A 23,722-nucleotide genomic window follows, 5' to 3' on the forward strand; every position below is an offset into this window, starting at 1 on the left:
TAGGAGGAGCTGATGATGACCCCCAGGGGTGGCAGAGGGCAGCCAATGAGTTTCTGGGCAATATTAATTACCCTCTGGCCAGCCTTCCTGTTCTCAGTTGTGGCTCCTGTGTACCAAACACTCAGGTGGTAGGAGAGCATGCTCTCTACTCAGGAGCGGGAACGGGCCAGCAGCAGCTTCTGTCCAGATTGTTCTTCCTGAGGACAAGCAGAAAGTGTAGCCGCTGCCGGGCCTTCTTTAGCAGGGTATTGCTGTTGTGGGTCCAAGTGAGATAGGCAGAGATGTGGGAGCCCAGAAACCTGAAGGTGGAGACAGTTGGCAGTTTATGATGTGCTGACAGGCTATCCACTCCATGAAACCTGTTTCAGTTCTAAATTTTAGCAGCAGGACATTTCAAATCAGCTGTGGTTGCCTCAGTAGTCTGCTGCTTCTTTCTTTTAAACGTCCACAGAAGCACAGAACCACCTATAGTAACAACAAGGACAGCAGCAACAACAACAGCAGGAACAACCATCAGGACAGTTGGAGTTTCTTTCTCTTGAACGAAATGCATGTTTCCACCTCCATGTTCTCCTTCAGTGATGGGCTGCTCAAACATGCTGTTAAGTGTTTCACCTGCAGAGAAAACATGAATTGTTAGAGCAGAAATGCTGAGACACCAAAATAAGAAACCAACAAGAGTGTGTGTTCTGCAGGTGAAACTACTGACAACAGCTTCAGTTACTCATCTGGAGCAAATTATATTTTACAGCTGCGAAAACAGCAAAAAGTTTTCAAATATACAGCTAAAATATAGCTTTAATGACCAATGTCCACCAAAGTACATTTAGTATCCATGTGTGAGAGAATATGTCCAGAGAATATTCATGGATGTAGTGAAGCAGGACATATAGAGGGTTGATTGATCTGATATCCTCGTGTTGGTGTTGTTCCCAGACCATCATGAAAATGTTGTTCCAGGATCAACATTGCAAGTGACCAATCAGAATGTTATGACGTCATACTTTTGCGACTTCGGGAAAAACCGGCGTAAAACAAAAAACTGTACTTAAGCTGCGTGAAACCGCCTCTGTCCGCCGATCAACAGACCCTGACCCTAATCCTAACCTTAACCGTAACCCTTTAATAAACAGTAAGTAGAATTGCAACATTGCAACATTGGAATTTCATAAATGCACGAATGGCTTGGCGCGCAAAAGAATAACGTCACAACAATGTGATTGGTCACTTGCAATGTTGAACCTGGAACAACATTTTCATGATGGTCTGGGAACAACACCAACACGAGGATATCAGATCATCCATAGAGGGTTGGTGTGACAGAAGGGGATGCTAAGGATGATCAGAGTGAGATTCTGTATCAAGCCCAAAAGGGAGCAGCTGAAAGAAGAAGATTGCTATGACTTTACCCTTCACACTCGCCATCGGAGTAGAAGTGAGCAGAGGGGACAGTGGGTGAGTTATTTTACCTACACACATATTGGTTGGTCATTTACTATATCACACAAGTACAGAAAATTCTTCTTAAAGTGAGCAAGTGCTGCAATTTCCGGGCTGGGGAAGAGACTCACCTGTGACTGTGAGGTTGATGAAGTGACTGATCTCAGTGTGAGCTCTTTTATTTCTCACAGGGTTCCTCACAGCTACGTGACACTCATACATCCCAGCATCATTAAACGTGACCTTCTTCAGGATCACAGAAACGTCTCCATCCTTCATCTCCGGGTCCCTCAGCTTCACTCGGCCATGAAAAGATGGATGTTGGTAGTTTTCATAGAATCGTTTGTTCCTGTAGAAGTAGACGTAGCCGTCTGTGTTCAGGTCAGCTCTGCTCCACTTCAGCACTGAGATTATTTCATCTGTGGAAATCTGACACTGAAGAGTGACGTCTGCTCCAAACTTCACCTGCACATCCTGCTGCAGAGCTGAAGGAAAGAGAACAATCGGTAAGTATGAAGTTTATCTTGCTCTACTGTTACTTTAATACGTGTAGCTGCTGTTTATACAATGTAAGTGATAACTGAAATGATCAAATCTCACATTTGTCTCCAGTTCATGAAATCGCATGAATGAATTTCAGAAAGCTTAACATTTAACATGCTAATTATCGCTCCTGTGTTTTTTTTTGTTTGTTTGTTTGTTGTTGTTTTTTTGCAGTTTGGGGGCATTGCACAGTGGGCTTGGGGTGTCTGTCATCTCAACTCCTAAGAGGACTATGCCATTGCATTTCAAACTTGCCTCTCTGACTTTGTCTCCAAACCTCTGATATATTCATTCTAATTATGTCAATCCTGTTCACTCCAAATCAAACCTTAGCATCTTCAGTTCAGCCTCCTGCCTTTTCGTGGAACCAGCTCTAAGCCGTTCATCAAAGCAGGTCTCACAACCATCTTGTAGAATGTTACAGGAAAAATGATTCTATGTTTCTTTACCTTCTTTTAAATGTACAAAGATGCCCTTTGTCTATGGTTAGATTAGTTTAGAATTATCCTTTTAGACTTTCCCAGCGAAGACATATTGTTTTGGGACATATTGTTTTAGATTGTTTTATCTCTCACAGCTTTCTCCCAGCTCTCTGCTGACGAGACTAGCGCCACATATGGAGTTGTTTATTTTATCTGTTTATTATTTTCTTATCCTGTTCTCACTGTCTCTCCTATAAAAAAGTGCCAAGCCTCTGTTCATGGTGTGAGTTGTTCTTAACAGCTTACCCGTGTGCACGTTAAAGCATAAAAAGTGATCTTGTCTCATTGTGTCTTTATTTCTCCTGGGTCTTTTACAGAGTTTTCCCCCAACATTTCTTGGTCCTTCGAGAGCCGGAGCACCTCCATCGTGTCCCATCTCCGTGACCAGTCCACGTTGTTCGCCTGTCGACAGCTCACACACCAGGTGTGTGATAAAAGTCCAAGAGCGTTAAATTCGGGTCTTGGCCAACGTCTTAGAAAGCGACCCACGGTGGTGGGGCCCGATCGAGGTGGACCAGACCCGGCGACACTGATCAGGTAGATACAGACACACTGACACAATCTTGCGTAAAAGCGCATTTTAAATTCAGGGAATTTAAAATAGCGGAAGTAGCTCGTCGACAGGTAGCTTTGGAAGCTCGTCGACTGGTAGCGTAGCTCGTCGACTGGTAGCTTTGGAAGCTCGTCGACTGGTAGCTTTGGAAGCTCGTCGACTGGTAGCGTAGCTCGTCGACTGGTAGCTTTGGAAGCTCGTCGACTGGTAGCGTAGCTCGTCGACTGGTAGCTTTGGAAGCTCGTCGACTGGTAGCTTTGGAGCTCTGGGTAGCTCCCCCAGCTGGGTCTAGACTGGGTCTAGGGAGTAAGTAGCTCTGGGAGCTCCCCTTATGATAAGGGTTCCGGTCGCGCGCGCGTCAAAGCTGTGAATGTGAATGTGTGTGTATTGTTTTAATTAACGGAGCAAGCTGAATTTTCACGGTCCAATAAGAGACTGAGCTGCTCCTACTGTGTTTTTCTTTTACTGCTGTTCACTGACGTGCTGGTGAGTTGAGAGAATGGTCGAGTTCCGTCTCGTAAAGTTCACACCGCTTTCGGAACTAGTCCGAAAGTCGAAGGGCGTGTGAGCAACCACTCTCGTCTCTAATACCAGCGAAGGTGATAGCAGCTGTATCGTGTATATATTACTTAAACAAAAAATAAGTAAATACATAAATAAGATGGGTAATCAAGCAAGTGAAATTAAAACTCACTCCTGCTGACGAGTAGTGGTGAGAAAAGAAAAGTCCAGACAAAACAGTGTCTGTAAATTGAGAGTCACAGTGACACATAGTGATTAGGCATATGATTGAAAAATGCCTAGGTTTAGAGCTGTGAGCTATGAGCTGTGAGCAATGCAAAGTTAAATATATATACGGTATATATATGTATAAATGGGAAACAACCCTAACTTCAAAGTTTGAAATGTGTGAGATGCATGAATTGTTTGAAAAACTAGAAATTATCTAAAAATGCCTTAAGTGAAAATGTAGTGTTGCATCTATTCTCCCAAACCAAGAGAAAAAAATAAATAAATAAAAAAAAACAAAAAAAAAAGGAGAAGAAGCATTCTGTAACTTAAAAATAAGGCTGACGTGTTGACAATAGACTAAGAGACTCATTTGCAGAACAGAGAGGCAAGCAACGTCACAGACACCAAGGCTGTAGACAGCCACGCAGAAACAGCAGATAAAATAGAGACAACGCCTGCTAGAACCGTGGAGAGGAAGGTCACTTCACACGAGATTGTAGGAGTAGGCCACAGAGAAATAATGCAAAACAGTTTTGAGGCAGCCACTTAAACTTACAGTTTTCAAAGGACAAATTAGTTGTAAAGTCAGCCTCAGGCCACACAACTGTACAACAATTAACTGCCCCTTTAGACCTAGTATATACAGCAAGTGGCCGCAGGTGCTTTATTAAATGCATATATGACCCGTCGTGTCCAGTAAATTTGCTAGGTAGAGACGCTCTGACAAAACTTAAGATAGGTGTAATACCAGAAAAGAATGGCATGACTGCTGAGTGCATGCTAAATGACACCCCACCAGAGCCAGATAGCACTAACACAGAAAACAGTAGCCGCGTGTGTCTCTCTCCAGGCTACGGTGTTCCACATTATTACTGGACTCTCGCTTTGCCACAGCTAAAAGCACTAGTGCATGACGTGTCAAAAATATAATGCTCAGGGAAACCTGAGACCACAAAGAGGCCGTTTTCCCACACCACCTTATCTTTTTCACACAATCCATATGGACTTTATTGAGCTAAATGAATGCCAAGGGTAAAAATACGCCCTAGTGGTTATAGATGTATTCTCAAAGTGGCCAGAAATCTACCCAGTGAAAAAGGCAGATACAATTTCAGTAGCAAAATGTCTAAGTTGTAGGAAAATAAAGAGGTGATTGTAAATAACGAAGAATGTAATGATGTCTATCAAGTGTCTTGCAGATTACAGCCCGGTGACTGGGTTCTGATCAAGGTGCTCCAAAGGAAAAACTGGAGCGCACCCAGGTGGGAGGGACCATATCAGGTTAAGCCATCTAAACTCAGCCGGCACAGGCTCGCCCAATTGTCGTGATCTCGCTCGGTGGAGGGATCAGCCTTTCTGGCCGAGGGGTCTACTCACAACAGGAGGGTGTGTCCTGTTGTCATGAGGTGGTGGCTCCTAATAACTGCAGCGGCCCTGACCCTGGCCGGGCTCCTCATCTTTGCTTCCGTGAGGGACAACAAGTCACGCTATATGAAGAAAAGGCAGACACTGTATGACAAAGGAAAGTACACCAAGTTTCCCCATGGATACGCCACTAATTTCTGGTGGCAGCTTATGAACACTACAGCTCACTTGAATAATAAAACTGACTGCTATGCATGTACCCATATGCCCCTATCCTCACAGACGTCTGGCCTATGGCCGTACAGCATACCTGAAGATCGCAGTTGGTGCCTGTTGGGCCTGGCAACACATCCAGGCTACGGTACTCTTTGGTCCAAGGCCAACTACAGCATCCCAGCTAAAGCAACCTGGAGGTCATCGTCACTCACGAATGTGAACTGTTCCGGACAGACCTACCTACTGACCTGGCCCCAAGTCTCAGACCCACTGCCTGATGTCATTCTACTAAACAAACTGAGCACAGCGCAGCTGCCAGTATGTGTGATGAACAATGGATCGCGGGCAGTGGGGGAGCTGCCTACTCACCTATGTAAATACATATACACTTTCTGCCCACGGAGGAACGAGAGGAAGTGTATGGCCTGTTCAATCAACGCAACCTGTGCCAGTAACACGACGCTGATGAGCCTCAACTGTCGCTCCAACTACAGCTACCGAATGCCACTAAAAACAAAGACTCAGTACCAGACAGGATGTGCACGGACGGCACCAAGCAGTAAAGGAACCAGAGTTTCGCATCTGAGGAGGAGTGAAATTCTTACAGAACTTGATCCCCGGCATTGGAGTTGCCGAGGTGACTAAGACCCTGGGAACGGCCTTAGCAGGAGAACAGCAGGCCATCAGAACGATGGTGCTGAAGAACAGACTGACTCTAGACCTGCTAACAGCATCACAAGGAGGAGTTTGCAAGCTGATCGGGGAGACATGTTGCACCTTTATCCCTGATGGATACGACGCTGGAGGAGACATTTATGCACTGACCACACATCTGGAGCAGCTACACCGCCATGTCTAAGAGTAATAACTTCAAAGATGATAACAACTACAATGACTGCTTATGTTGCCGTGCCTCAAGAAGAACAACATCCCGTTGCAATTCTGTTAGAGGAGAACCTGTAATAGCTGCTAATAAATTACGTGGTGATTAAAAATGACTTGTCAAGTGATCATGCACTGATTAACACATTAGTAGTTTATGCAGGTACAACATAAGGTTTTTATCCTTTTATTTTTGTAGTTTTAGTTTTATTACTTTCTCTTGACTATTCCTTTTGTTATTTCATTTACTATACTTTTCTTTGTTCTTTTATTATCTTTTTTATTTGTTTTATTCTTTAGACCACATGATTTACATTTCTGATATTTTGAAAATTAGAAAATTGCTAAGCGTAACTAATCAGTAACCTTTTCAGACAACTGTTTTGCACATTTAAAATAAGTTAAAACAGGAGGGAATATGTTACAGGAAAAATGATTCTATGTTTCTTTACCTTCTTTTAAATGTACAAAGATGCCCTTTTGTCTATGGTTAGATTAGTTTAGAATTATCCTTTTAGACTTTCTCAGCAGAGACATACTGTTTTGGGACATATTGTTTTGATTGTTTTATCTCTCACAGCTTTCTCCCAGCTCTCTGCTGACGAGACTAGCGCCACATATGGAGTTGTTTATTTTATCTGTTTATTATTTTCTTATCCTGTTCTCACTGTCTCTCCTATAAAAAGTGCCAAGCCTCTGTTCATGGTGTGAGTTGTTCTTAACAGCTTACCCGTGTACACGTTAAAGCATAAAAAGTAACTTTGTCTCATTGTGTCTTTATTTCTCCTGGGTCTTTTGCAGAGTTTTCCCCCAACATAGAACTATCATCTCACTCCTGCTGCTACCGTTCTTTCACAAGTCACCCCTGAAATCCTGCCTGCACTCTCTTCTTCATTGCTCTTTTTCACCGTCCATTACTTTGTTCCAGTCTTTAAACTTTTGGTTACTTTTTACCTCTGTTTCATGCAGCTTCCCTGTTACACCAGTCTCCCTCTCATTCATATAAATAAAAGTTTTTTCTTGTCAGCCTTTAGTTGTACAGAATAAAAATATTAACAAATTTTGTTTCACTCACCTGTTGATTCAGCAATTAGGAAGAAACCCAGGAGGACCCTGAGAAAAGCCATGTGTGACAACAGATTACACTGAAGTGCCTGCAGACTAAACAAAAAGTTTTATTTTTCAGTCAACTGAAACCTTATGTTGAGAGGAAGGGAGTGGTTTAAAGGAAATGAGTATTATTCTGAAAGGCAAAAGAAAGGGAAAGTTAGCTATAGCATGCCTTTTACACAGTTTCTTACAAGCTTCCCCTTTACTATTAAGCATTTGCCAGAACAAAGTAAAAAAACAAACAAAAACCTGATTCACAAAGTTTCAGTGCAAACTGCGAGTCAATAAAGAATACATATAAAAAAGATAAAAACCATTTATTCTGTGGTGTCACCAAATTACCTTTACACGGTGAAATAAATCTCTCTGATTCACATGGCAGTGTGGTCCATCTTCTTAGTTTCACACTGAAACCTTGACAATTTTAGTTTTCGAATGACCTGATGAAAATTTACATCTTTACAGCACTAAAAGCTCAAATGTCTTAGCATTGACTTTTAGATAAACATAATTATTTCAGATGAAACAAATTGAAGGAAAACCAGCAGAGAACAAATGTTAACTCCTGGGCATTTCTCCCAATTCTCACCTCTAACAGTGTCGTTGGGCTGGGACACATCCTTCCCTGATGACTCACTCTGTTAATCCCAGAACATCTTCGTGTGGTGGAGCAGCAGTAGAAATGTCTCCCTACCAGCAATGGGAATAACGGCGTTACAAGATGTTACCTGCAACACCAAATGTTTTTTAACTGAAATATCAGCACCTGACTTCCACTGGGCCGGTGTGAGCTCTCCAGCCTGCCTGTGTACATGTGGCTGACAGTTCTGCATACCTTTCCCTCTTTCTCTCATGAGAAGCCTCTGTCTGCTTTTTTTATGGGATAGTCAGCTCCACCTAACTATTCTGTCAGTGACTGGCCATGTTTGGGTTCAAGGATAACATTGTGATCCCCACGAGGAATTTCAGCTGGTAATCAAGTTTGACTGCCAGCTGTCAAACTCCTCCAAGTGACAGGAGAGACCATTGCATCTTGGAAACTGACTATGCCCTTTCTAGAAAAGGCCACGAAAGCCGTGTGATTTTTTTACATCATGCAAGTTGTTTGGGAACTTTATGTAAAATTATTCCTAAGAGATCATCTTACCTGACCACTTGTTTAAGATGTTTTAACATACCAATCATCTTGTTCCAGTTTACAGCTTTCTGAATTTAAGAGTGTTAAACTCTGAGTCTATTAGAGCATTATTTTGACACAGAAGGAATCCCAAGTAGAAAATGATCCTGGTGTCCAAGTGAATGGGACAAATTTTCATCCCTATGAAAGAATTAGCTTTGTGCAACTGCCTGTCCCACAGGGTGATGTGGGCCTTTAACATGCTCCCTTGTTTGCAGAGTGAAAATGTGTTAATATTTCTATACTTCTGAAGCTACCTGGGGAACAAAAATAAGGAGAATTAAAAAGCTGAATATTTCAGACATATATTTTAAATCTCTGTATATGAAGGTAATTTTTTTTCCATGCCTCCATTAAATATACTGACCATTGATATACCGAATTTACTGACACCCCCCCCCCCCCCCCAAAAAAAAAAAACAAAAATAAAAAAAAACAAGAAAACAACAACAACAGTCAATTCATCAGTTACACTGTTTGATATAAGAAGTGTTTTTTCAAACAATATTTATTTCTATTAGTCTTTGCGTTTGTTGCCTTCACTTTTGTTTTGATAGGATCACAAAGGTGCTGTCATCTCGTGCCTTCGAACTGACAGTGGTCTAAGTAGAAATGAGTAAAGAGGGCTCACATTTGTTTAGTGTGTGGGTGTAAGCTTCAAAGACCACCCATGCATGCATGCAACACCTCACTAGCTTTTAATGCGTGACATTTAAAGAAAGGAAACAAAGGGGGGAGGGGGATCACTTCCGTCAGAGGGGGGTACCTATAGGGGCCTTTACTGATACAGACACCCTATAAACGTTTACATCTCATTTGATTATTGCTACATTATATTTACACACACACACACATATATATATATATATATATATATATATATATATATATACACACAGCTAGATAGATATATAATGGGTTTTAATTAGGTTGGTACAGTTGTAGTTAGGTTAGGACATCTTAGCAGCACTGCATGGCAGCATGTGACAATTTTAATTGATTATATGGTAAACTTTAGATATTAGTGGTGGCTGATGATCAAAGTAGCCAGTTATTTTACTTGAATTCTTGAATCTCTCCATTCCTAATTATGTCTCACCATTATTTTCTTACCATGTTACTTTCACCTTCCTTTGTGTCTTCACTTCTGTTTCTCCACAGCTGGTGCTAACAGGTGGTTATTGGGTGTTGCTGGTTACTTGACGGTGGTGGAGCTGCAGCAACAGCAAATTATCATGTCATTAATTTGACACATTTTGCTGCATTTATTTTTTTTGTGTGTGTGTGTGTATCAGCTTGTCACATCCATAGTTTCACTATTTCTTCTACATTAAACTCTGTAGGGGAGGATGCTGCGTTCAGAGATTTCACTACAATACAATGTCAGTATTGAAAATGAACGACTGGGCTGCTTTACAGGCGATTTGCAGCGGCCCTTCAATTGACCCATCGGCCCAAAAATAGGTCGTCCCACCGGGAAGATGTCCATTATGCCAGATTACCAATACAGCTCTCCTCTGTACGCTTTAATGTTTAAATTGATCCTGTTTAAATATTCAGAGTTTCAATTTGCAGCTGTCACCTTAGAAATAAACGAAGCACTGAGAGTGTACTCAGGTTAACTTGATTAATTTTTACCGTTATATTTTTTGTTTTTTAATCACCATTTGATCATCGCTTGCAGAATATCTCTTTATGTGCACACAGAGCCTAAAGCAGTGAACCTGCTTTAACAGAAAGTTCATTACCACCTTATTTTTAACCTGTTTGAAGCTTTAGTTATATTAAATGATGTTGTAATTTCATAATATTTTGCGGGGGGTTAATAATTTCACAAAAAGCTCTTCAAAGAGAGAGACTGGGTTTGAACCACCTGCTGCCCGTAGGTACAGATAAATGAGAACGGGTGCTGTACAAATTTTAGGGTATTACATAAATAAATGGGTAACTATCTAAAACCCATCTGGACTGTATGGTTCACTAAAACAGTGATGTTAGTTTAAAACGAAGTGCTGTTCTTTTTTAACATGAACACAACCTTTTCCACCTCTTTAAAATATGTTATTCTTGTAAACATATTTTATTCAAGTTGCTTATTTTTGTACAAAAAACAAAACAAATCTGAAAATCTAAAAGTCGAGGTAGAAAAAAAAAAGCCTCCCTCCCTAATATTCACCTTTACTCGTTGAATGGAGGAACAATTTTCCCTCACTTATTGTTAACATTTGGTTGGACACTCAGCAAACGTGTGTCAGTATTGTCTCTGCAGTATAATAAATATTCTTATTTCAAATATTTGAATTCCACAAACGGCACTCCTTTACACAATTTAATGATTTATTTATTATGCGGTGTGCAGATAATAGCAGAAAATAAAACCATCTGGTGCTCAGTATACATGCTTTTCAAAGCAGCAGTTGACCAAAGGACAAAACCTTCACAGTTCAGTAATGCTAAGTAACACTTGATTTTGCAGTGTAGAGAAACATTGTACATTGTACTCATGATAATTTGCATAATAATGGTTCACGGCAAACTGAACAATCAAACTCGAAATAAACACACTGATGACATACAACACAAAAACAAGGAGTTATCAGAAACTCAACATCCCTATAATCAAAATGATCTGAATAATCATAGTTTCAGTTTCTTCTTAAGGATTTTTGTTCTGAGTATGTGACGTGTGTATCAAGGAGGGATGTCGAGCTCATTTTAATTAAATATCCACAAATGGAGAGCAAAAATCAAAAGGAATACATTTAATGAATCTAATAATAATGATAATATCAATAACACCACCACCACTATGCCATTATTATTATTAAAAATAATAATTCATTATTATTTATTGTTATTATTCTTGCCATTTTGATGATAAATTAATAATAAGCCTGTCAAGCCTCTCCTAAAAAAAAACAAACAGAAAACTGTATTTTATTCAAATATGTAAAAATCACAGTTAAAAAAAAAAAAAAATCAGCTTATATAAAAAAAAAAACAAAACACCAAATATTTTAAAGTCATTGTCTTCTTTACATATGCATTGATATTCTATGTGTGCAGATCAGACTGTGTGGTATAAATAAGCGCAAGAGGCAAAAATTCATCAAACGTTCAGCAAAATGCAAACACATACACATGAATGTAAAGTATTTATGAAGAAGTAATTCAGGTCAGTAAGATCTGTTTAGTCTCAGCTCACAACACCTAATAATAAAAACACTAAACTAAGGGCTCCAAAGATCAGATCAGCAGCACTTGGTTGAAGTGGAGAGAAACCTCCTTCACACCCAAGCTAAAAAAGACATGCTATATTACTTCTGCTTTTGATTAGAAAAAGTAAACTGAATGGATGTTAATTCACTGAGCAGTTTCCAGTTTTTTGTTCCCCTCCCTCCCTCCACTCAACACTTTTAGCCCTTTTCTATTAGTACCTACTCAGGTCAGGTCGGCTCAGCTTGACTCAGTTTTTAGGGTTTGCCATTATCTTGTAGTACCTGGTACTTTATGAGTGAACTAAGTGTGGCGATCCAAAAATGTGACATTATTGATGGCTAGTCAGTGTTGCTGACTAGCCACTGTTAAAAGCCAGCAATGAGGGAAAGGACAGCCACAGAACAATCAGTAAGTATCACCTTGACATCCTTATGTTCGGCTGCATCACTTTCACGCCTGCATGCATGTCAGGTGGCACTCGATTATAAAAGCAAATGACCAAAACCAAGCAGAGCAGAGTCGAAGTAGGTATTAGTAAAAAATGGCTATTTGTAGCTGAGTTGAGGATATGGAGGCCTCAGTAACTGACTGATGTATTCACCATACCACCACCTTTGCAGAGGTGTAGAACCTTTACTGACCTCAGTAGACTTTTTTTTCCCTACAGTCTTGAGGTAAATGTTGCTAAAGCATCAGCAAACATCTTTTCAGTCTTTCTCCTTTGTTTTTTTTGTTTTCTCAAAATGTAACACTGCTCAAATAAAAGAGTGTGAAGATAAAATGTCTGACATCATGTGACAGAGGAAGTGAGGTAGTTTCAAAATTATCACCCGCAATGTCTAAAACTTTACTTGATTTGACATAAATGGACAGCAGAGATGTCCTTCAGTGTGGTGTACTTGATAAACGTAGTTACTGAAGTGTCAGCGTTTAATCTTTGCTCAACCCTTTACTTTCAGTTTGGGTCAAATTTGACCTTTTTACAAACGGTCTTAACATTTTACAAACGGTCTTAACAACACATCACCCCCCACCCTCACATTTCCATCGGCATCCACTAAAGTTACACACTACAAGTTTTTCTTCCCCCACTTACAAATCCCTCAATGGCCTGGTCCCACAGTACCTGTCTAACCTGCTGCACCCACACACACAGTCTCGATTGCCATGGTCGGTCTCTCTCCCTCCCCAACCTCCATACTTTCATGGGCAGAGCATTCATTTTGGTTGCCCACACCCTCCTTCCTTCACAACGTGCCATCGGGATTTTTTTTTGTTGTTATTCCAGTTGTTATTATAACTTTTATTATTATAATTTGGTGTGATTAGCCTCACAATAAGAATATTCCTGGTTTAAATCTTGCCTGTGGCCTTTTTGCATGGATTTTCTTGGTACTCCAGATGGTTCAAAGTCTAAACACATACATTTCAGTTATGTTAGTAATTCTAATGTGTCCATGTGTATGCAGTACATAAAATGTTTGCAGTGCACCTGCAAGCACAAATATCCATGTGTCATTCCATACATGCGAAGGTGTGCACGCAAAGTTTCCTACCACTGCTTTGAATGCACAGATTAGCTTCAATAAGCAAGACTTGTTCTCTAGGTGTATATATTTAACTAGTATTAATAATTATAAATGTAGTTATGAGGGCATTTTTATGATAGATATGTGAGGACAGTATTTAATCGTTGTAATGGTTACAAATTATCATCTAATAAACAAACAGTTTGTGATCTTATCATTTTCACTTTAAATTAAATATATTTAAATCCTTATGGCGGTTATTTGTAATCAGCAGGACTGATTCTTCCTCAGTAGGATGTTAGACGCTGCTTCTTATTTCTCTTAAGAAGCAACACTAACAAACCAACAGCTGCAGCAACAGCAATGACAGCAGCAACAGCAGCAACAGCAGCAACAACAATCAGGATAGTCTGTGCTTCAACCTGTTCAACCTCACTGTTTCCATCAGCATCTTCTCTTTCCATGATGTGCTTCTCCAACATGTTTTCATGCACTTCACCTGCAGAGCAAAGATTAGCTGTCAGAGAAGAAACCCTCAGATGTGAGCTTTAACGTGTTCAGCAGGTAAAGCTAGCAGGAGAACAGCTTCAGTCAGCTGCAGTTAAGGAGATGTCAAGTTACATAAAATGTGTTTGGCTGTTGACCGAAAGCATCTATGTTAGCAGCATGCTACGACTTTACCCTTGATATACAGTAGTAAGAACTGCTAGCTCAGTGCATGTCATTTTCTGTATTAAAGCTACTCGCAACAGAGTGAGCAGCTCAGCATGTTTTATCTGACATGTGACACTAAACACACATATGTTTTTGCTGACTATAGCCCAAAGGTTTTGTGTCACCTGGGCTTGAACTTGCTAAGTGAACATGCTAACTACGACATTATGGACGCACTCCATTTGCTGTTGGCATGACAAACTCACCTGTGACTGTGAGCTCAATGAAGTGACTGATCTCAGTGTGAACTCTTTTACTGCTCACAGGGTTCCTCACAGCTACGTGACACTCATACATCCCAGTGTCATTAAACGTGACGTTCTTCAGAATCACAGAAACGTCTCCATCCTTCATCTCCGGGTCCCTCAGCTTCACTCGGCCATGAAAAGATGGATGTTGGTAATTTTCATAGGAGCGTTTGTTCCTGTAGAAGTAGACGTAGCCGTCTGTGTTCAGGTCAGGTCTGCTCCACTTCAGCACCGAGATTCTTTCATCTGTAGTAATCTGACACTGGAGAGTGACGTCTGCTCCGAGCGTCGCCTGCATATTCTGCTGTAGAGCTGAAGAAAAGAACGATCAATTTTCTTATTGCAAAGACATTTTTAATGCATGAAACTGACATTAAAACAGGACATTTAATATTTTTAAACAAACCACAGTAGACCAAACTAAGTTTGAAGGAAAATTTCACCAATATCAGGCGTGAAAACATCTCCTCCCTGTATTCAGCGCTGTAACCATATCAGGTTCTCTGTGCATGATTTAAAAAGTTCACTTTATGTTTAAAAAAAAGAAGAACAAGAGAATGGGAATGAAGAGAATTTAAATCTAGACCATGCTATGTACTGAAAGATTAGATAAAGATAGAATGCTCAAAATGTCCTTAACTTTTATGTAGTTACTGAATTTCGTTCAGCAACTTATTTGATTATTGAATAGTGTAATGCGATTACACGACCACATTACTTTGAAATGTTTTACAGTCAAGACTTTACACAGACCCTGAAATTCAGCAACCAGCTTTATAGATATAGTAGCACAGTCGTTTGAGATGCACTATATCAATATAGATTCAGAGAGCATATTTGAAATCCATCTTTGCGATTCTGTCCACTCTTACCCTCTATATTTGGTTGCTTTTCAGCTAGTAAAGCAGAGCAGAGGTGGTAGGCCCAAATGGGGCTTTAGTTTTATTATATTGTATTAGAGACAACAACAAGCATATATAATATGACAGTTTTAGAATATATATTACTTTTATACACTTGTTTCAAATGGCAACATTTGGCAAACTTTAACTGAAAATGTAATTGATTGACAAAACTTGGTAACTGGGTAATAAAAACCACACGTGGTCTTCTGATCCATCTATGTGACCAAACCTACACAGGTGTGTCAGCATTTCCTCTTTTTTTCTCCATTTGTCCTCTGTCATCATAGCAAAACCCAAGTGGAGGCTAAGACCAAACTCCCTTTGATTTCCAAGAATTGTCCTCTCCTTGTTTTCAACATCACTTGTAATATTGAGTTTCCCAATGCTGTGGTGTTCTCAAGGAATGTAAACTTTTCAAAGTATTGCTTTTAGTTGGATTTGATTTACTTACACTTTTTAGAAAATGTAAACTATAGTTAAAGTATGATTATTCTTTTTGCAGTAATCCAACTGTTTCTCTCCATCCAAACATGTATACTGTTATCTCTGAGCGAGCAACGTAACAGGGACAACCATCAACAAGGTAGACAGTGGAGGAAGGATACAGAACAAAAGCGTGATTTAGATTTTTTATTACAGCTTTACACACCTGAATTAATTAAATATTAAGAAAACGTCAAAACACACAGTAAAAACATGCATCTATTGAAACCCCAAAGTTTCTTTCTATAATAAGAAGCAAGCCTGACACATGATAACCAGTCATGCCAACTACAGCTGTGTGGATGTTTGCTAATTATTATATATTTACCCAAAAGTGCACTTGTGAACTCTGATGCTGTCATAGTTGATTCTCAGTCCCTTTATCCTTTCTAAAAGTCTTCAAGAATTACTATTATTTTTTCCTCACAGCTCAATGAAGAAAATAATTACATTTAAAGTTTGCAGTTAAAAGTAATGCATGTGATCTATAACCCATTTTATATCAATGATTTATTTATTTATTTTAACCAATTACGAAAAGAGAAAGTTTAATTCCTTTGTCATTTGCAATCAGCCGAACCTCATTCCATGACTCATTAGTTTCCTGATGAAGCGCTCATTCTCGCAAATCCCGTTTTCCGACTAGGAATGCGTGATTAGCCGGATTAAAAAAAAAAAAAGTCTTTTGACCATCCCGTTGTCACAAAGGGGTCACAACCTAGTAGTGAGATTTCACCTGTTAAGCGAGAGTGAATTTATCACCTTTAGACTGGGTGCCAATAACCTTTTTACGTAAATTAAATGGAACATTGAGACACGAACAGAACTCGCTCATTTATAAAACTGCCTTTAGTTGCAGAAAGAATAAGCAAGGAAAAAACTGTTTGACTCACCTGCAGACACAGAAATTAGTGACAAAAACAGGAGAAATCTGACAAAAGCCATCTGTGACAAGCCAGAGGGGAGAAGATTATAGCAGCCCTGACCTAAACAGAAAGAAGCAGCTCACATTCCAGACCAGCCTTTTTAGGGAGGGTGGGCCACTTTAAAAACGAAACTATTTAAACTATTTAAAATTACAGTCACACCGGAAAGTAGAACCATATATAATCCGCACTTTAAAAATGCAATGAAGAATGTATGACATTTCAGACAGAAAAAAGTCAACAAATCAATAGAAAACCCCCAAAAACTTTGATTTCCGATTTCCTTTTTAGACTTATAAATGTGACAGTTCACCAGTGGATTAACAGGAAGCTCAACTGAATTCCTCTCCCTTCCCCCATCAGAACAGAAAAAAAAATCATTTTCAGGTGAAATAAATCTGCTTTAGTTGATTATGATTTAATGAAACAAATATATAAATAATTAAATGTCCATTGATGTTCTCATTAATTATCTATTAATTCGTTTTGGCACCCATGTTTGGTCCTGATGCCTTCAAGTCTGGAACTGCAGCTGCTAGAATGCAGCTCAGGGAAGTATTCAGTTACATGTAGAGGATCTTTATCACCGATAACTTTCAATCAGTAAGAGACAAAGACTAAAGGGATCCAGTCCAGGTTTCTTTCATTCTTGATCAGCGTCAGACCTGAACGCACGGAGCAGCAGATCCAAATTAAAGTTCCAGCTCTAATTTATTCACATCTGAAATAATTGGCGCACTGAGTGTTCATAGCTGCTGCTGGTCTCATGTCTGATTTATATGTAAGCTGTCCTCACTCTGATTCAGGCGGCGCCCAAATAGTGTGTTACGGGCGGAGAGAGGGGAAAGCAAAACACCCACTTTTTATGTGAGCGTGCACAAACAGACACAGACAAACAGCCAACAGACAAAAAGAAAAAAAAGAGAAAAAAACCCACATTCAACCACTTCGTGTCAGTAACTGTTTTTGTGCAGTGAGGCCACGAGGTCCACTTACAGTCGCGTTCATAAATATGAAGAAAGCTCCTGTATGACACTGATGGAGTCAAAACGAGTTAACGCTCACCTGCAGTCACGGTGAGCCCAGCACAGACATTTCCGCCTCATTGTTCTGCTGACCCGACTCTTCAAGCTCGCTAAATATCCAAGGCTGGTGAGATTTCCTGGGAACAGAACATCCCTTATCCCTTTATCCTAATTCTAATCCGGACGATGTCGAAGTTCGATTTGAAAATAAAACTCCCGAGTGTCATGACAGGTGGGTTTGTTCTCAGCCTCGCGCTCTGGCGACTGTTTGTGTCACGAGGACGAACAAAAACAGTCTGTGGGTGGGATCAGAAACACGTGCGTAATAACAAAGAAGGTCACGTTACTCAAATAAACGTCTGGCAGGCTTCGTGTTTCACAGCTGATCAACAACAAACCTGATCATTAATCAATAATCAGTCATATTAAAACCATCACAGAAGCTTTTTAATAGAATCAAAAGGATTCACGATCATCTTACGTGAATCTCTGTAACTTTTAACCTTTATATACACTGCATGGCATTTCTATTTCATCTCATGCTCCTACTGCAAGTTCCTGTAAGTGCTTCACAATAAAACCCTAGGTCAGACATCCAATCGAAGTGTTCATACAAAGGCTTTTAATTTGTAACAGATGCAGGAAGTGATGTGTTTTGACAAAAGAGGATTTAGCTTGTAGCTACTTTCAGCTGCTCAAAAAACTGAATTATATGAAGTCAGTTTCTGTTTATGTGCTTTTTTCCTTCAGAGCTGTTCTCTTGTTATCCAAAAATAATCAAAGCACTTTAAATATCAACACAACAGCTTTAACTTTTTGTGTGAAAGTACTCAAACTACACCAGTGCTTGAATCTGATTTCTCACTTTGAGGAGAAGTGAAATATTTCACTTTTCACTGATATGTGACCCATCAGAAGTGGCGGTCCTAGCCTGTTTGGCGCCCTGGGCGAACTCTCCCTCTGGCACTGACAGATGCAAACAGACTAAATAACCTGATCCACAAGGTCAGTAATGTTGTGGGGATGGAGCTGGACTCTGTTAGGGTGGTGCCTGAGAGTCAGATGTTGTCCAAGATAAAGATAGTGTTGGATAACACCTCCCACCCACTCCATGACATGCTGGTCAGTCACAGGAGCTCGTTCAGTGAGAGGGTGAAATTACCAAAAAGCACCACTGAACGACACAGGAAATCTTTCCTGCCTGTGGCCATCTCCCTGTACAACGCATCCACTTAACACACTGTAAACACTGCAAAACTTACACCCTTTTTACACGCGCTCTTTTCTACTCTGGAATATTCTTGAAAATTTTCTTGATAGTTATATAATTATTATATTATATTATAATTATAATCACCTCTGTTAATCCTTGATATTTATAATTGAGTGATCTCTACATATTAGTGCTATTTCTTAAATGTGTAAAATCTGTAACATAATGTATTGTTTGGAGTTTAGTCTGTTACTGCTACTATTTTTACCATTTCTTCTTGGAGCAACTGTAACGCACGTTATTTCCTTAGGGATTAATAAAGTATTCTGATTCTGGTTGTTACAGGATGACCTGCCATTATCCAATGACACATCTGTTTACCTGTATCTTTTGCTCGTTTCTCCTCCTCTTCTTTTTTCTAAACTGAGCTCCTGATGGCTTTGAACTTTTCTTGTCCGTCTTCCACTGGTTTTAATTTTGCCCTCCAGTATGAACACCCACCTCACAACCCGAGGATCATAACCTAATAGACCTACACCTTAGTTCACAGATTCACTTTGTCTAGGGTTTATTTCTGGGATTTCACACAACCCAGGATTCAAATCATGAATACATAATGGGCTTGGATTTACAACATTATGAATGAAATGTGCTCTATTTGGAAGCAGCAGCCCCCCCCCCCCCCTTTCGACAGGTTGTGTGTGAGACTTTAAATCATCAAACTGTAAGCCTCGTCGTCTCGTCGTCTTATGGACTGTACGTAGTGGAGATGACAATAAAGTTTAAATTGACTTCAGCAGCAAGCAACCACGATGCCGCCCTGGGCGACCGCCCATGTCGCCCATATCAAAAACCACTACTGCCCGTCAGCACTGCAGCTGTACTGCAAACACTTCAGTTTGTTCGGGATTCTTTGGCTGTGCTGGTTATTCTGATGTCACTTTCACTGAGCTGCAGATTGATGCTTTAACACTTTCAAGCCTCCAGGTGGCAGAAGAGCAACTTGAGCGACAACCAGTATCATCATAGAAGACACAAATATTCAAACATCATCATCATAAAATCTGTCACACACCATCTAGAAGTCTTTTTTTTACTGAGGAAGGAAAAAAAGGCGATTCATTCTTAATCTGTTACTCCAGGGAAACACAAAGAGTGCAGGAGGAAGTTCAATCATGCAGAATATGAGTCATTACAGGTCACCTCAGTGTGAACATAAAGCAGCTGACACAGAGTGGATTGGTGTCGTTCATGAAATTTCAGTAAAGTGGAATTTTAAAGTGAAACACTAAATCCAAATCAAAGAATTTATTTTGTGGTTTCAACACAAAAGTGAAATGTCTCCAAATGATCTTCATAAAGTCAGAGAGATCTGTCACCGTGTTGTGTAACGATATTCTTGAGTGTTTGTCAGTCGTGTCAGTTCTCAAGTCAGCGTGAAACTTTCATCATCACAGTTTCTTTTTAGTTTTCTGATCACTAAACCTCATTTTCAGTTTTACAGCCGTGAGCAGCATGTGTGAGATCTGCCACTGAAATGAAAACTCTGCGGTTATAGCGGACGCCCTGGACCACCTTCTCTGAAATGTGATTCTGTACTGTTCCCTGGTAATAACGTCACAGACGGGAATGATGTCAGAGTGGAAGAACTTTATTTACCACGAGCCCACATTGAACACACACTCTGGCTGGCAAGTAAGGATGTGGTTCTGAAATTAATACAAATAAGAAATAACATAAACATCTAGACTAAGATGTTCTGGAGACTAAGAATGTCAAACAAGACTAAGGTTCTGTTCAGTTTTCTGCTTGCAGAGCTGATACAGCTCCTTTTATCCCACATCAACCTTCAAAAAAATCTGTTTTTACCTTTAACATAAACCTGTGTGGAGGTTTGAATTCATGTTTATCCACTTAGCATTTTTTGTTTTTAAATCTAATGCCACATCACCAATATGCAAACCACGGACTGGATCTGCAGCCAAATCTATTACCGATCACTCTGCAGACCTTTTCTCATACATACAGTTCTTATTCCCATATATTTTAATCTGGCCGAAAACACAGTCACCCAATCAAATTATTTATGCAGAGGGTGTGCGAGAACAGAAACCGCGAAAGTTCAAAGAAGGCGAGGAAACTGCTGACAGTCCACAGATGCTCTGTTAGCCTCTGTGTTAGCAGCATGCTACGACTTCACCCTTCATACTCAAACTAGAAGTGAGCAGAGGGACTGTCAATAATTTAAACTTATTCATTATGTATATTTTAACGTGATAAGTGGAGAACATTTTAACTGAATTATAAATGAGACAATGTTGTTTTTTGTGGGTGACAAACTCACCTGTGACTGTGAGGTTGATGAAGTGACTGATCTCAGTGTGAACTCTTTTATTTCTCACAGGGTTCCTCACAGCTATGTGACACTCATACATCCCAGTGTCATTAAATGTGACATTCTTCAGGATCACAGAAACGTCTCCATCCTTCATCTCCGGGTCCCTCAGCTTCACTCGGCCATGAAAAGATGGATGTTGGTAGTTTTCATAGGAGCGTTTGTTCCTGTAGAAGTAGACATAGCCGTCTGTGTTCAGGTCAGCTCTGCTCCACTTCAACACTGAGATTCTTTCATCTGTGATAATTTGACACTGGAGAGTGACATCATCCCCAAGCTTCACTTGCAAACCCATCTGTAGCGCTGAAGACAAAAATCATCAGTTTTTATCTTAATGCATCTATGTTTATTATTCATTTTATAATTTTAATGCATGGAACTGATGTTAAAACTGCACATTTGACATTTGCATCTGCTGTGCTGATGCCTAAAGGGAGCAGTCAAAAGAAGTGTTATAGAAATGTAAAAATTTTATCTTGAGATGCATTAACTCCTTCAAACCCGCAACGTATGGGCCTGAAAACTGCTGCTTCAAGGTAATTTAAAAGATATACACAAACACTTTGATGATTCAATTATAACCAGAGTCACCATATCAGGCTTCCAGTTTAATGACATAATTATTATGTCATTTTAAATTACATAATAATTTAAAGTCTAATATAGTTAAATAAAACTATAAAAATATAAAAATAAATTAACTATAAATTAACTATTTACTGTTGGTAAATAAATTACACTCGTTTAAGAGTGTAGGGGAGTGAAGAGAGAGTCTGCATCTGTAAGATAACATGTATGCAAACAGGAAGAGAAAGTGAAAGGGACAGCTAATAAAGTATGAACCGAGTGTGACAAATGAATATTTGAACCAATTAAGAGAAAAAGACGTGTGAATCCTAAGTTTGTATTTTTTGTTTATAAACTCAGGGATTGCAGTGATGCTACAGATTAACATGCTTATTTAATCAGTCAGTTCATGTGGACATAAGCAATGAACATTACTAGAAACGATAAAATTTTTTACTGTCTGTTGGAGGAAAACATCATCCGGCCAACACTTAAACCTTTACAAACAAAACCATTAACTGGGCACTAATTAACTTCCCATGTGAATTAAATGGAGCTCAGCTAGCATAAACATTGTTCACTTTACTCATGAGTTTTTGGTTTGAGAAGAAATTTTAAAAATGTAAGTGTGTTTCACTAACCTGCAGAAACAGATGCTAGAGGCAAAAACAGGAGCAATCTTACAGCAGCCATCTGTGAGCGGAGGGTGGAGAGGGGAGTAGCAGCAGCCTGATAGTGAGACAGAGAGGAAAGCCTACATCAACACCAAGCCTTTTATATAGCGGGGGACTGATCCTAATCTTATCGCTGAAACTGCAGCTGCCACAACACCAATTAGAAATGTTCATTTAACATTTTAGGATATTTATAACCAATCATTTTAACCTTACAACACTATCACTGGGGGATTTTCACCCGAGCAAATATATTTACACAATTTTCAATATGTTGCATTTGTCTGAGTGTCATGGGTCCTTGCGTAGCTTCAGCACTGTCTTAGACGTCTTTGAAGGCTGTTTCCCTACCCCAAAGCCCACTTTTTTCCTACAGGCATCTGTTTGGGTTTGTTTGTTTCTTACTCTCTGATTGTGTAATAAAAGTATGAACATGTATTGTATGAAGCGCCTTGAGGCGACTTTTGTTGTGATTTGGCGCTATATAAATAAAATTGAATTGAATTGAACTGAATTATTTATAAGTTACACTTGTGTTTGAAGCTTATCACACATTTGATTTCCATGTGTGACAACTGCAAGTGTCCAGAGTGAGGACAGACTGACGGACCCACTGCTGCACATCATCTGTGAGGCTTTGCATCCCCGATGATCCACCGAACTCAACAGTGTGTGAGGAAGAGGAGGAGGAAGAGCCAGCAGCAGCTGACAGATGGAGAGAATAGACAGACTGTTCCCTGTTTGTGAAGGACTGCTAGAAAAGTTTAACATAACTAACTGTCTGTCCTGAATCAGTCTTATTAGGTAATGTTCAAATAATTTTATCCTCCCAGTGTTTTCAGTGTGGGAGAAAGTACTCAGGGCCTTCAAGTTACACACTATGAAAGGCAGCAACAAGTTTAATATTCAGAATAATAAAGTATGTATCAGCAGCAGAATGGACCTAAAAATAAATGTTTGTTTCAGTTCTATGAAGCTTTGAGTATTTTGGATCAGTAGCTGCTGTGTTTGTTGCATCATATTGCTGTAACTGTTTATATGCTTTATATATTCTGAGGTAAGTTGATCTATAGTGTTACATCATATTCTATAAGGATGCTATGTGTTTGTAGACTTTCTGCCCAGTTTGACCCATTTAGCAGAAGTCAGCCTGTTTAAGGCTCTGATATCTATTCTGTATGACTTAAAGCAGTTATGACATGGTCTGATTTTCTCACCCAATAAAGGAATATTTAATATATCAGCCTACTCTTCATTTTATCAGAAATGGTCTTCACAGCTCGTACATTTTCTTTTTACACATGTATCTAAGCATTGAGCCAAA

The 23,722-nt window shown here is 39.6% G+C and overlaps 2 protein-coding genes across 3 annotated transcripts; both read right to left on the reverse strand.

Annotated features, from left to right (window-relative positions):
- Positions 1-26: 26 nt before the first annotated feature.
- On the reverse strand, positions 27-19,176 carry LOC147334398 (uncharacterized). The gene is made up of 6 exons (XM_086272150.1): positions 17,590-19,176; positions 16,492-16,543; positions 14,169-14,522; positions 1,572-1,925; positions 476-615; positions 27-299 (listed from the first exon to the last, which is right to left on the reverse strand). The coding sequence occupies exons 2-6, from the start codon at positions 16,541-16,543 to the stop codon at positions 150-152; spliced, it is 1,050 nt and encodes a 349-aa protein (XP_086128276.1). The 5' UTR covers positions 17,590-19,176; the 3' UTR covers positions 27-149.
- LOC147334399 (myelin-oligodendrocyte glycoprotein-like) lies at positions 9,632-22,458 on the reverse strand. Of its 2 annotated transcripts, none has more exons than XM_086271885.1 (3): positions 22,366-22,458; positions 21,107-21,460; positions 9,632-9,714 (listed from the first exon to the last, which is right to left on the reverse strand). In XM_086271885.1, exons 1-3 carry the CDS (start codon positions 22,415-22,417, stop codon positions 9,668-9,670), a joined length of 453 nt encoding a protein of 150 aa, XP_086128011.1. In that variant the 5' UTR covers positions 22,418-22,458; the 3' UTR covers positions 9,632-9,667. The 2 variants fall into 2 exon arrangements, with proteins under 2 accessions (XP_086128011.1, XP_086128002.1); XM_086271876.1 differs by lacking the exon at positions 9,632-9,714 and adding an exon at positions 10,797-13,747.
- Between the last annotated feature and the right edge of the window lie 1,264 nt (positions 22,459-23,722).

This window comes from Aulonocara sp. 'chitande type north' Nkhata Bay, linkage group LG3, assembly GCF_057382095.1.
Source record: "Aulonocara sp. 'chitande type north' Nkhata Bay isolate Kocher_YH1m ecotype deep benthic linkage group LG3, A_spYH_male_GT1.1, whole genome shotgun sequence".
In the NCBI taxonomy this organism is placed as follows: domain Eukaryota; kingdom Metazoa; phylum Chordata; class Actinopteri; order Cichliformes; family Cichlidae; genus Aulonocara; species Aulonocara sp. 'chitande type north' Nkhata Bay.

Excerpts from the sequence above, each read along its gene's own strand:
- LOC147334398 (XM_086272150.1), bottom strand. The coding sequence starts at position 16,543 with ATGGCTTTTGTCAGATTTCTCCTGTTTTTGTCACTAATTTCTGTGTCT. Across the intron at positions 616-1,571 it reads CATCAACCTCACAGTCACAG|GTGAAACACTTAACAGCATG; the intron begins GTGAGTCTCTTC and ends TTTTCTCTGCAG. Across the intron at positions 300-475 it reads TTGTTGCTGCTGTCCTTGTT|GTTTCTGGGCTCCCACATCT; the intron begins GTTACTATAGGT and ends CTCCACCTTCAG.
- LOC147334399 (XM_086271876.1), bottom strand. The coding sequence starts at position 22,417 with ATGGCTGCTGTAAGATTGCTCCTGTTTTTGCCTCTAGCATCTGTTTCT. Across the intron at positions 21,461-22,365 it reads TCTAGCATCTGTTTCTGCAG|CGCTACAGATGGGTTTGCAA; the intron begins GTTAGTGAAACA and ends TTTTGTCTTCAG. Across the intron at positions 13,748-21,106 it reads CATCAACCTCACAGTCACAG|GTGAAGTGCATGAAAACATG; the intron begins GTGAGTTTGTCA and ends TTTGCTCTGCAG.